Raw genomic sequence first — 14,347 nt, forward strand, 5'->3', positions numbered from 1 at the left:
TAAAGTAGCACAAAGTTGAAGCTTGCGTGGATGATGTATAGTTTAAGGAAGCTAGCATGAGACTAAGCTGAAGCAATCGCATGGTGTGACCAGTAACAAGGTGACGCTGTCCAAAATGCGGGGAAAGTACGAATGACAAGTTGAATTTTACCTTGAACAAGTTGGACAAATAACGAGTTGTACAAATAGAGAGGCAGACGAATGGCGGGATTCCACTGTACTTACTAAATTAGCTTCACATGGAATAAGTAGTAGCCTATTAAGTTGGACTAGTAATTGGTTGAACGATCAAAAAGAGTTGTTCTAAGTGGCAAAACTTCTAGATGGAAAAATATTACTAGTAGTCCCCCAGGGTTCTGTCCTTGGGCCACATCTATTCATAGTATATATAAATCATATAGACCACAGACTGAAATCTATTGTCTCCAAATTTGCTGATAATACAAAAATGTGTGGAATGGCAAATGACCACTTAAACCAATTAGATATTCAAGAAGATTTAGATAACTACAACAATGACCTGAAAGGTGGCTAATGAAATTTAACACAAGTAAATGCAAGGTTATGCACATAGGTAAAAATCAGTATGATTACTAGTTATTTGAAAATTCATTAACAAAAGTGTATAGTGAAAAGGATCTCAGCATAATTATCAGTAATGACCTCAAATCATCCAAGCAGTGTATTTCAGCCTCTGAGAAAGCAAATAAGATTTTTGAACCGGTTGTGCAATCTTTTGACTTCAAAAGTCCATCTTTCATTAACAAGCTATATAAATCATTAGTTTGTCCACATTTGGAATATGCTGTTTCTGTATGGTCACTGAATCTCATTAAAGACACTGACAGATTGGAAAAAGTACAATGGCAAGCCACAAAACTGATTCCAAATATCAAAGGTAATCATATAAAAACTGACTAAAACATATGAATCCGTTTTCCTTAAAAAAGCATAGACTCAGAGGTGACTTGATACAGGTCTTTTAAAGATTCTAAAGGAAATTGATATAAAAAATGACAAAATTTTCAGTCAATAAGAATCCAACAAGAAATAATGTTCTCAAATTGTCAGGAAAAAATCTAATTTGGAAGTGGATAGAAACAACTTTGCCAACCATGTAGCTAATGAATGGAATAAGCTTCCTGTACAGGCAGAGCAATGTAGTTCATTTAGATAAACACCTTAGCAAGATGCTGTAATGCCTGCCATTTATCTTATAATATTTATTTGTTTCTAATTTGTCTGTTTATTATTGGCTTGATTATCAGTTATTATTATTTATCTGTCAATTTATTACTTACTATTTACCTGTTTGTTTATTATTTAACTCCTATTTATTTATTCTATTATAATTTATATTATTATAATTCTTATTTATTTATCACTGCTTCTGACCCAGGGCGGTGGGCAAGGTGCAGGGATGACCCGTCATCCAGGAGGTGCTCAGATGAGAGGGAGGGTGGGAGGGGTGTGGAGTGTATTTAGGGATGAAATGGGTGGGAGTGTTATTATGCCTTTCCCTTTTTGGCTACCTCCCTTGAAAGGGGGAAAAAGCCTTGGTATATGTATGTATGTATAATTTTTTTGCATCTGACCTAGTTATGGACCAAAAGGTCTCCTGTCAGCATGCTCTTCCTTTGTAATCCTTTGAGTTAGAGGGCCACACATCATGTGCAACGAAGTCAAAGAAATTGTCAGAGAGCCATTTCTGAGATTTTCCAGAGATGTGACATGATGCAGAGTGCTGTTGCCACACATAGGGTCTACCAGCAACTACTTCCTCAATCCACGGCTACACATGGGTCTGTAGGACATTGATGTACACTTTGGTGCTCACCCTGAGCCCCTAGGGAAAGGAGAACGGGGGCATGACTTGGCCCTCGATGCAGACTACCCCAAACACCATGACAGTTGCAGGAAACTTGGTTTTCATGACTCTTGACACATTCTGTTGTTCTTAGAGTTTTGGGTCAGGTCCTGGCAGAAGTTATTTTCATCTGAAAAGAACCTCAGCATGTCATTCTTCAAAGGGTACTTCAGTATGTTGAGCATCCTCTTGCTCTTCTTGAAGCGGTTCTCCTGCATCTTTGCGGAAAGGAGGTGATCCTTATGCATCTTGTATGACTTGTATCTGATATCTTCATGCAAACACTTCCTTACGGTGCCTTCAGACACTTGCCCTCTCTGGCAATGGATCTCATAGGCCGGCTGGGGTCTTCATCAACCATGGCTTGCAACTGACAAATTTGGCATCCCTGATGGTGTCAAATCATTGAGAATGATGTTTTCTCTCGGCAACACCTTCATAATTGTAGTCAGAAGAAATCAACTCCCTCCTGATGGCCCTGACAAACTGTTCAGTCACTTTTAGCAGTTCTGAGATCTTGCTGCTGCTTTGTCCGGCGGAGATTAACATAAGTACCGCATACCTTTTCCATAGATGAGGAAATGTAAAGCTCTCCATGGATGCAAGGTGTTGCTGGGACAAAGTCTCATTGTATACTGATTGGTTGCTTTTGTTTTGAGTAATGTGCACCCATGTCTTTGCACACCATGTCCCTGAAACAATGAAACAATTACTGTATGCACCTTGTATGTCAAATGTATAGAATTTTGTTATTTTTCTGTAAATATTATAAATAGCATGCCATTTTTTGTACAATGTTAATCAGATTGTACACATTCAAAAGAGCAATAAAAATGCTTTAATCTTATCAATATTTTGTTGTTCTATTTTATTCCATGCAAAAACCATGTCTCCTGGTTACTAAAAAAAAAAGTCAAGATTTTCAACAATTTTGTATATATAAAAAGTCACAGGGAAAATTCATCAATTCTAACAGTTGATATATGTAGACTCTACTCATTCATTTGGTACCTAATTTGTTGGTCTATCTTGGATAGATAAAAAATTATACAAAATACGCTTAGAAATCCCTCAAAATTGGCCCTTTTGGTATAACAAAAAACTTCAGCCTCCATGTGGCAATGCTTCCATACATCCTAGAAGAAAATGGATGTGATTTTATGCTTTTTCAGGTTAAAAAGCATAGGAAAAAATATAGCAACATATGAAAATATGAAAAAGTTGTTTTTTGAACAGGTCAGTAGGATGCACCTTGGCTGCATCAGAGGTAAAACAATCATGTAGTAAAAAACATATAAAAAACAAAAGGCAGAAAATATTACCTCCTTAAAGGTCTTCCTTGAGATGGGCAGAAGAGGAATGTGGGAAAGCAGAATCCTTATTCTCCCCCTCTTTCCTAGGGCTGGATATACATTCATACTTATATTTGGTGAGTTGTGCTGGTCCATGGCATTCACCTGTCATAAAAATGAAAGCTAAATATATAATAGCATCAAAGTAAGAAAGAGATAATGATGAATGAATTAAAAAAATAAATAAATAAATTAATAAATAAATAAAAATAAGTTTGCACAGAATCCCCCAGTTGGGGTGAAGTGTATTTACCTAGTCCTATCTTATAGGAAGGGAGCTATGCTCATGGTGTCCCATTTTTGTATCCTGCAGTGTCTAGTTTGCTCTTAAATTCTTGTAAGGTTTTTGCACACTATTGTTTTATCCAGTTTGTTCCAGATATTCACCACTTTGTGTGGATTTTTTTTTCAGGTCTCTTCTACAACTACCGTTTTTGAGTTTATCATGTCCCCTTGTATTTCTCTTGTCCCAATTTAGTATATCCTCTTTATCAAGGAATTCTGTGCCTCTCATGATTCTGTAAATGGTCAACATAGTGCCTCTTTTTCTTTGTTCCAAAATCAGTAGTTTCAATTTAGCCAGTCTCTCCTCATATGATAGGTTTGAAAGTGTTGGGGCCATTTTCGTGGCTGCTCTCTGGATTTGTTCAATTTTCTTTATATTCTTTTTGGTACTGGGTGACCAGTATCACAGCATGCTCTAATGCCTTATTAGTGTGACTAGTATTTCTTTAACCATTTCTTCGTCTAAATAGATAAAAGCCACCTTTATTGATCTTAGCAAGTTGTAAGATTCTCCAACAATTTTGTTTATTTATCAGGGGACATGTCATTTGAGATAATTAATCCCAGGTTTTTTCCAGATCCCATTTTCTTTACTTCCTTTGTTCCAATTTTATATTGTCCTGATATCTATCTATCTATCTATCTATCTATATATATATATATATATATATATATATATACATATATATATATATATATATATATATATATATATATAAATATATATATATATATATATATATATATATATATATATTTTTTTTTTTCAAATTCCATTATGCTACATTAATGTTGAAGTCTACTTCCCACTTTTGGCTCCATTTCCACTTGTTCAGGTCTCTCTGTAGTGATTCACAATCTGTTTCAGTATTCACTTTCCTCAGCAATTTAGCATCATCTGCAAAGAAGCTCATGTAACAATCTATATCTTCATCCATGTCATTCACATAAATAACAAATATTATTGGAGCTAATACCGATCCCTGTGGAACTCCACTAATCACCTCTTCCCAAGCAAAACTCTTTTCTCTTAGCAGTACTCTCATTTTTCTGCCATGAAAAATATGAAAAATATGAAAATATGAAAAATAGATAATACGAAAATCAACTAAAACATATGAATCTGTTTTCCCTAAAAAAGCGTAGACTCAGAGGTGACTTGATACAGGTCTTTAAAATTCTAAAGGGAATTGACAACATCAAAAGTGACAAAATTTTCACACTGAGAATCAGACAAGAAACAATGGTCTCAAACTGTCCAGAAATAGATTTAATTTGGAAGTGGGTAGAAACAACTTTGCCAACCGTGTAGTTAATGAATGGAATAAACTTCCTGCAGAGGCTGTGCAATGTAGTTCAGTTCGAAGCTTTAAAAATCATTTAAACACCTTAGCAAGATGTTGTAATGATTATTATCTATTTCATATTATTTGTTTTTGTTTTTATTATCACAGTAGACCCAAAAAAGAAAAAGAAAACAGTATAATATCCATCATTCAATGGAATATTCAAGGTTTTAATTCTCATTGAGAGCAGGTTCGGATTCTCTTTAAAGAACATGATGTGTCTGCTATTTGTCTCCAAGAAACTATGCTTGGCAATTTATCCCCTAATGTTGAACTTAATTATAAATTTTACAGATCTCCTCCTATGATTGGGGGCCGTCCCCATGGAGGTACTGGTATCATTGTTAAGAAATCTGTAAACCACAGAAGTGTCCACCTACATTCAGTGTTGCAGGCTTGTGCAGTACAAATCTTTACCACCAAATGGATCACTTTATGTTCTTTGTATTTGGAACCTGAACTGGAAGATCGACTTCTAGATATATATAACTACCCCTGTCAGTTTGAGTTAAATGACCTACAATCTTTGGTTGACCAGCTTCCTGAGCCTTTTATTTTAATGGGTGACTTTAACACAAAGCATCCTCTATGGGGTGAATCAAGGTGTGACCCCTGGGGCAATATAATTGAATGAAGAATTCATTGATAATAACGATGTCATTTTGATGAATGACTGTTCCAAAACTAGGTTTGATGTCTTTCACAACTCAAGTTCTGCTATAGACCTAACTATTTGTTCATCATCCTTAAGATTAGACTACAGTTGGTCAGTAGATGAAGATCTACATGGTAGCGACCGCTGGCCTATCCATATCAAATATTTAAAGAACACTCCCTCCTCTTGCTTACCTAAATGAAAGACAGGAGAGGCTAATTGGGAATTATTTAGGAGATCCACAGAGATTAATCATAAGACTAGTGATTTTTGTAGTAACTCTGATGCATAAGATTATCTGGTAGGCATTATACTTTCTGGTGCTTTCTCTTCCATTCCTAGGACAGCTGGTAAACTTCAACGCCCAGTAGTCCCCTGGTGGAACGATGAATGTGCTTTATGCAGAAAGATTACAAGAACTTGCTATAAGAGATATTGCAGATATCCTTGTTTAGTCAATAAGATAACGTACAGAAGAGCTCGAGCAAAGCAGAAGAAAATCTTCAAGAAATCAAGGAGGGAATCCTTCATTAAATATATTAGCAAATTGAAATATGACTCTTCCCCTACCTTAGTATGGAATAGGATTCGAAAATTACGAGGAAAGTTTACTCCATCTCCTTTACCCATTCTGAAGATAAATGACTCTTTTATATCAGATACAAGAGAAGTAGCAGAGGCTTTTGGAAGACCTTATGCTGATATTTCAAGCCCACTACATTATTCATATGATTTCAGAAGAATTAGAGCCAAGACCATGTTTATTCCTCCTACCAATACGAACTCGGAGGCATATAATCTTCTTTTCACCTTGGATGAAATGGATCATGCTTTATCTCTATCCTCCCCAACCTCTCCTGGAGAGGATGACATTCGTTATTCCATGGTTGCTCACTTATCCATATCCTCGAAAAAATTCCTTTTAAATGTGCTGAACAAATTTTGGTCTTCTGGATCTTCTCCTAAATCTTGGAAGACTTCAATTATCATAGGAATCTTAAAGGCAGGAAAAGACTCTCATGACCTACAAAGTTACAGACCTATTGCTCTCACTAGCTGCATTTGTAAGATCTATGAAAGAATGGTTAATATGCATTTAGTTTGGTTTTTGGAATCTAAAAATCTCCTATCTAACCGACAGTTTGGATTTAGAAGAAAAAGTGCACTCTGGACCCCTTACTTTTTATCACTCGTGAGATTCAGAATGCCTTTGCAATCGCTGCATCGCTGTGTTTTTTTTACTTGAAAAATGCCTTCAATACTACCTGGCGGGGAGGCATTCTGAAGCAAGTTGCAGAGTGGGGTATCAGGGGTAATATGTTCAATTGTTTAAAGGATTTCTTGTCTGACCATTATCTAAAAGTCAGAGTGGGCTCTTCTTTCTCTTGTGCATATCTTCAAGAAGAAGGGATTCCCCAAGGAAGTGTTCTGAGTCCTACACTCTTCAGCATAGCCATTAATAGTTTGTTGGGACAAGTTCCCGCAGGAGCTCATGGATTGGCTTATGCTGATGACTTCGCTATTGTGTGCAGCAAATCGACAACATTAGAAACAGGCCAAAAGATTCAAGAGGTTATTAACTTAGCAACAGCATGGGCTAATAGCAGGGGCTTCAGTTTCTTTGCTAAAAAAACAAAAATCATATAGTTTTCCAGACTAAGACGCAAGGAAGAGATACCAACACTATTCTTAGAGGCTGTCATATTACCATATGAAGATCAAGTAAAATACTTGGGTCTGGTTTTGGACAAAAGGTTGACATTCACAAATCACATAAACGAGGTTGTATACACTGTTAAACAGCGACTTAATATACTAAAGGTAGTGTCTCGTTTCAACTGGGGAGCACATCGTATAACTTTAATAAGGCTTTACCAAACATTGTGCCTTAGCAAAATGGATTATGGATGTCAAATTTATGGATTGGCATGTAAAACTTCATTAAAGAAGCTTGATATAGTCCACAATATGGCTTTACGGATCTGTTCAGGAGTCTATAGAACATCTCCAGTGGCTTGTATGTGGACGCAGGAGTTCCTCCCCTCTATATTCGCAGGGAGGAATTGAGCCTTAGATATATATCTCATGTCTTGACATCCAAACAGAATCCAAACTTCAAATATGTAAAGCAGCCGGTAGACAGAGCTCCAAGGAAAAGTACTCTGCCGAAACCTTTAGAAGTGAGATGTGAAGTTGGGACAGAGAAGGTAGGACTTGTTCCTAATACAATTGTTGAGATCATGCCTCCCAAATTCCCTCCTTGGAACTGATGCCCCACTGTAATATGTCCTCTTAAAAACAAGAAAAATAGAACTGCTGTAGAGCTAAACAGCAAATTTTTAGAACATTTATCAGTACATGTTGATTCAATTTTTATTTATACAGATGGATCAAAATCCCAAGATGTTGGTTGTGCTGTTGTATCTGATAGCACAATTTTAAAAAGAAAGTTGCCTCATTTTAGCTCTGTTTTTACTGCTGAACTGCTGGCAGTCAGCAATGCCCTCAAATTTGTTTTTAATTCTGTTCCATGTAATAAGAACGTCGTTATTTTCACAGACTCCATGAGCATTGTATCCTCTCTAAAGACATTATTACCTCGTCACTTTTTAATCCAAGAAATACAGGACTGGTTGATTCTCATTAACAACAGAAAGAAAATAAAAGTAAAATTTTGCTGGGTGCCATCCCATGTGGGTATCACTGGAAATGAACAGGCCGATGTTGCAGCCAAAGCCGCCACTAGGCTCAACCATATAACAGACCAAAAGATCCCACATACAGACTTCAAACAAGTAATTCATCGTTATACAATGGAAAAGTGGCAAGAACAATGGACAAGGCTGGACTGTAGTTACAAGTTAAAAGAGATTTACCCCTTGGTGAACCCTAAGAAGTGTCCTTCTTTGGACAGAAGGTCAAGTATTGTTCTAACAAGATTGAGAATTGGCCATTCCTACATTACCCATAAATTTTTGATGGCAAGTGGAGCAGAAAGGCTGGCCCCCCAATCTCCCACTTGCCAAGTAGTTTTTACAATAAAACACATTTTAATTCAGTGCCCTGCATTCTCTAATAAGTGCAGGGCAAATCTTTTAACAAATTTATCTTTTAAACAAATTTTAGGGGAGGAAGCTCATGCGAAGAATGTTGTAAAGTTTTTGAAAGACCGGTTTATTTTATGAAATTTAAGATTGTGTATACGAGTGCTTGTGAGTGAATGTTGTTGTGATGTGTTTTTGTGAATGTTTATTGTTTTTACTGTTTTACTTGAATTTTTATCTATATGAGATAAATATGCGCTGAATGGCCTACCGGCTCCGGCGCTTGGCCTTCGAGCCAAAAATTTCATAAATCAATCAATCAATCACTTCCCAAATAAGAAAGAGATGGGAACTATAATTTGGCCAAGATATTGGGAAAAGAACTGCAGTGTGATTATGAGGGAGTCATTAAATTCTTAAAAGAAGTTAACCTACTTGACCAAATTTAGTAACAAATACAAATTAATATTGAAATATAATCCTACCACTCTCATTTCATTGGATATACTCCTATATATATATATTTACTCAATCTTCTCAATTTTTTCCTGACTAATACTAAGGGCCTAGTTAGACTCTTTGGACTGGTTGGTCCTAAAATGTGTAATAACAATAATAATTAAAACCAAATAGCTTTTAACTCTATTCAGATCTTAACATAATTCAACACCATATATATATATAACCATTACACTATGATAATTAATACTTGATACTGAATTTAGATTTATTAATATTTACCTTCATCTATACACAGTAAATCACTATTATTATTTATGCCCAAAATTGAATCTTAGAATTTAACAAATGGGCGTCTATGACCTCTGCAGTTACGACGCCAGATAACCTTTAATCAATCAATCAATCTTTCATTTCGGGGGATCTTCCTCACTGTCCTTCCCCCCAAATTTGAGCTATCAATTGTAAATACAGACCTAAAATGCCTGATCATAACTTCAGCCATTTCTACATTATCTATATCAGTGGTTCCCAAACTTTTTCAGTTTGTTACCCAATTTAATGTGCCACATTAAGCATGTTACCCCTTCCACAAAATGTAGTCAACATTGATATATATAGCTAAATTGAAACACTAGAGATATTTTTCGTTTATTTATTTATTGTATTTGAACATATGCATCTCTAATAACTATTGCCAAAGATGTTGAGGACATCAGTGGGATGGATGGAGTTGCATGCTTTGAAGCTAGTTGAGGAATTCTTCTTGATTTTCAGAATTCTATTTTTTTTTTTTTTTTTTTCACCCCTCCATTACCCCCAAAAATTTGTTAAATTACCCCCAGGGGGTAATTTACCCCTAGTTTGGGAACCACTGATCTATATATTCTTTATTTCCTTTGCGCAGTTTCACTATTTCATGTTTGTCTTTTAGTTTATCATTTACATATCTGTAAAAATTTAGGTTGGCCTTTGCATTTATCTATAATATATTTTTCATTTTTTTTTTTTCCTTCCTGCATATATCTACATATTTGTTTCTCGGTTTATGTATGTTTGCCATTTGGTAATTTTTTTGTATTTTTTCCATCTTTTCCAGGCTTTGTCTCTTCTATCTTTAGCCTCACTACACTTTTTGTTATACCAACACTTTATGTAAACCCTTTTTTGTTTTTTCTTTGGTACATATTTATCTGTTCCCTCCTTGTATTTTTCTTTTAATATGTTCCATTTCTCTTCCATCTTTGTTTCTTCATTTGAAAGTTTTTCCCAGTTAGTGTTTTGATTTTTTTCTTCTAAATTTTAGAAAGTTCATTTTGTTGTACATTAATCTTCCTTCTCTAAGTTTCTCATTTCTTCTAACATCATTTTGTTATTTTAGTTTGAACTCTATTAGTATGTGGTCACTCTTCCTAATTGGTGTTTTATAATTCATTTTGTCCATGATTTCAGGCTCAGATGTGAATATTAAGTCTAGTCTCGATGGTTCTTCATTATTTCTGTATCTGGTATTTTCCTTGACCCATTGGGTCAATGTATAATCAATGGTCATATCCAGTAGAGTGTTGCTCCAGAGTTCCTCTCCACCTTTTACTGTCATTTCTTCCCAATTTATTTCCTTTCTGTTAAAGTCACCCATATTTACTATGCTTCCTCCATCTATCAGTAACTCTAATAATACATTCTTTGTGTCTTCCAGTAATTTGGAATGATCACTATCAGACCAAGCCCGTGTTTTTGGGGACATATACTCTTTTCATATTACTATTTACAACTTTAATCATAACTTCCACATTATGTTTTCCTTCTGTTATCTTTACATAAGAACATAAGAACATAAGAAATAAAGGAGACTGCAAAAGACCATAAGGCCTACACTAGGCAGCTCCGTATCCATCACCACCTCTCGTCCCCATCCATAAAGTTGTCTAATCGTTTTTTAAAACAACTGATAGTTTCAGCGCTTACTACGTGGTTACTAAGTTTATTCCATTCATCGACCACCCTATTTGTAAACCAATTCTTGCCTATTTCCTTCTTAAATCTAAATTTGTCCAGTTTATACCCATTACTGTGAGTCCTGCCCTGTTGTTTTATTATGATGACCTTGTTTGCATCACCCTTGTTATAGCCTTTGATCCACTTGAACACTTCTATTAGATCACCCCGCACTCTGCGTCTTTCCAGAGAGTGTAAGTTTAGGTGCCTAAGCCTCTCTTCGTAAGGCAAATTTCCGAGTCCTTGTATCATTTTGGTCATTCTTCTCTGTACTGATTCTAGTGAATTTATGTCCATTTTGTAGGACGGAGACCAAAACTGTACCGCATAGTCAAGGATGGGTCTAACTATCGCTAGATAGAGTTTAATAATTACCTCTGCACTTCTATTTGTTACCGTCCTAGCAATGAAGCCTAATGCTCTGTTTGCTTTATTTCTGGCGCTAATGCACTGCTCGGTTTTAAGGTCCGGACTCACCAGAACTCCCAAGTCCCTCTCGCACTCAGATTTTTCTAAAAACGTGTCATCTAAGTTGTATCTATTTTCGGGGTTGTGTAGCCCTACTTTTAACACGCTACACTTAGAGATATTGAAGTTCATTTGCCATTTCACCGACCATGTTAACAGTTTATTAAGATCACCCTGCAGAATCTGGGCGTCTTCTGACCTAATTAGGCGTCCTATTTTAGTGTCGTCCGCAAACTTACTAACATCACTATTTAACCCATCGTCTAAGTCGTTTATATACATAATGAACAATAAGGGACCCAAATCCGAGCCCTGGGGGACCCCGCTAGTAACATTGCCCCACCTAGATTTTATTCCATTTATGGTGACCCGATGTTTTCTGTTACTAATCCAAGCTCTAATCCATTCTAACACTTTTCCTCCTATGCCATGGGCTTTGATTTTATTTAGTAGTCTCTGGTGTGGCACTTTGTCGAACGCTTTGCTAAAGTCAAGGTAAATAACATCGTAATTTTCATTGTTGTCTGACGCCTTATATACCTTAGTGTAAAAGGATAGAAGATTAGTCACGCATGACTTACCTTTGGAGAAACCATGCTGTGAATCACGAATTAAATTATGCCCTTCAATGTGTTCTCTGAGTCTATTTACTATTATTGATTCAAGCATTTTTCCTATAACCGATGTCAAACTGATTGGCCTGTAGTTGCATATGGTCGATCTATCTCCCTTCTTAAAAACAGGAGCAACGTTTGCCTACCTCCAAGCAGTTGGAACAGAACCAGTGTCTACCGATTTATTGAATATTTCAGTTAACTGGTTGCAGATTTCAAATTTACACTCTTTAAGCATTCTTGGAAAAATTTCGTCCGGACCCGGAGATTTTGTAGCTTTAAGTCTGTCAATCTGCTTGATAACTTCTTCTTTACTAATGCTGATATTAGTTAGGCTATTTTCTTCATCCCCTCTGAAAATCGGATCGCAGTCAGGTACTTTATCTAACCTCTCATTAGTAAATACCGATAGAAAATAATTGTTAAACTCCTCACTCATTTTTTCTTCCAATTCTATCATGACATTTTCATCGTTTTTAATTGGTCCTATTCTTTCTTTATTTTTTGTTCTATAGAGGTGAAAGAAACCCTTTGGGTTGGATTTTGCTTGACTGGCAACCTTGATTTCATAATTACGTTTCGCTGAATGTGTATTCCTTTTAACCAGCTTTGCCATTTCGTTATATCTTGATCTAAGGTGTGATTCCCCGTTTTTTATTTTTATGTAAAGTCCTCTTTTAATTCCGATCTCATGTTTCAATCTGTCCGTCATCCATTTGGGAGTATTACTATTTTTTCGTATTGACTTTAGGGGGATATATGTGTTTTGTGCATTAATAATTAGATCTGCCAGATTGCTATACATCTCATCCAAAGTACTGACCTGATTTTTGGGCCGTCGCCCCGAATCGACCTGACCCAAGGCACGCGCATCACTCTCTTTGACCCAGACCTGACCTAAGGTATGCGTATTTCTCTCTTTGACCCAAACCTGACCCAAGGTACGCGTATCCTCCTTGACCCACTTCTGACTATCAGCCCCGCAATGAGAATCAAGAATGTTTGAAACGTCCGGATTGTTTTTCATATTCAATTTCAAATAGGTTTTATATTGTCAAAGTTTGCTTTCCTGAAGTCTGGTACTTGAACGTTATTTGTACTTTTTATTTTTTCCCAAATAATATTAAATCTTATTTCTTGATGATCGCTAAAGCCTAGACTATCGCCCACTATTATGCTGCTAATTTGGTGCTCATTATTTGTTAGAATTAAGTCCAGGGTATTTTGTCCCCTCGTAGGATCGGTAATCATTTGTTTTAGGAAATTATCCTGCACCACATCTAGGAATTGTTTCGCTTCATGATCTCCTATTAAAGTTTCCCAGTCAATGTTTCTATAGTTAAAATCTCCCATGATTACAACGTTTTTGTACTGGGACGCTCTGTGAATTTCATGAATTAGGGAATCAGTCTGCTCAATGCTAAGGTTAGGAGGTCTATACAAGACGCCAATAATAACTTTCTTATTCTTGCCTATAATCTCTACCCAAATAGATTCCGTACAGTCCTCTTCCTTAATCGAATTGTTGATAATACAGTTTAATGTATTTTTAACGAAAAGTGCTACACCTCCCCCATTCCTGCCGACCCTATCCTTATGAAAAAACTTATATCCTTCTATTTCGATTTCCGGAAGGAAATGTTTATCAGCCATGTTGATCCAGGATTCAGTAATGGCTATAATATCGAAATTTTCTATGCATGCTTTACCTCGCAGCAAATCAATTTTGTTAATTATGCTCCTACTATTTGTATAGTAAACTTTAAGTTTATCTTCCCTCCACCTGCTTTGGTGATTTTTTGTACAGTCCTCTAAGTTGTTTCTATTTCCTAAACTATATTCCGATACTTCCCCCCCTACTCCCACATAATCTACCCGAAAAAACCCTGTAGGATGCCTACTTCTCGCTCAAGGGATTCAGCAAGGAGCCGAAATCCTTTGGGAGACAAGTGCACTCCGTCCCTTGTGTATAGGTGATTCTTACCATAAAAGCGGTCCCAGTTGTCGACAAATGCCCATCCATTAGCCTTACAATGTTTTGCCAGCCTGCAATTCATTGCAATAGCCCTGGAATGCCACATGCCTCCAACTCTACGCCTTGGAAGGATTCCACATACTACAGGAACACCTCCCCTATTTCTGATCTTGTCTAGCGCATCTCGGTACAGCGCAAATAATTCCTCACTCCCTACCTTACCTATATCATTTCCTCCGGCACTTAAGCAAACTACTGGGTCCTTACCTTCCCCTACTAGACAC

At 36.4% G+C, this 14,347-nt stretch overlaps 1 protein-coding gene across 6 annotated transcripts in view; it reads right to left on the reverse strand.

Moving 5' to 3' along the window:
• Positions 1 to 14,347, reverse strand: part of Mppe (Metallophosphoesterase) — a 284,426-nt gene that overhangs the window by 119,599 nt on the left and 150,480 nt on the right. For 5 of the 6 annotated variants that reach the window (XM_076182536.1, XM_076182551.1, XM_076182557.1 and 2 more), the window contains exon 5: positions 3,190 to 3,324. In XM_076182536.1, coding sequence (XP_076038651.1) covers positions 3,190 to 3,324 — 135 coding nt within the window. Of the gene's footprint in view, positions 1 to 1,499; positions 3,004 to 3,189; positions 3,325 to 14,347 lie in introns of those variants that run through there. The other variant, XM_076182545.1, reaches the window with a different exon arrangement.

Source organism: Oratosquilla oratoria, chromosome 3, assembly GCF_046742065.1.
Source record: "Oratosquilla oratoria isolate Oo_2021 chromosome 3, ASM4674206v1, whole genome shotgun sequence".
Taxonomy (NCBI): Eukaryota; Metazoa; Arthropoda; class Malacostraca; order Stomatopoda; family Squillidae; genus Oratosquilla; species Oratosquilla oratoria.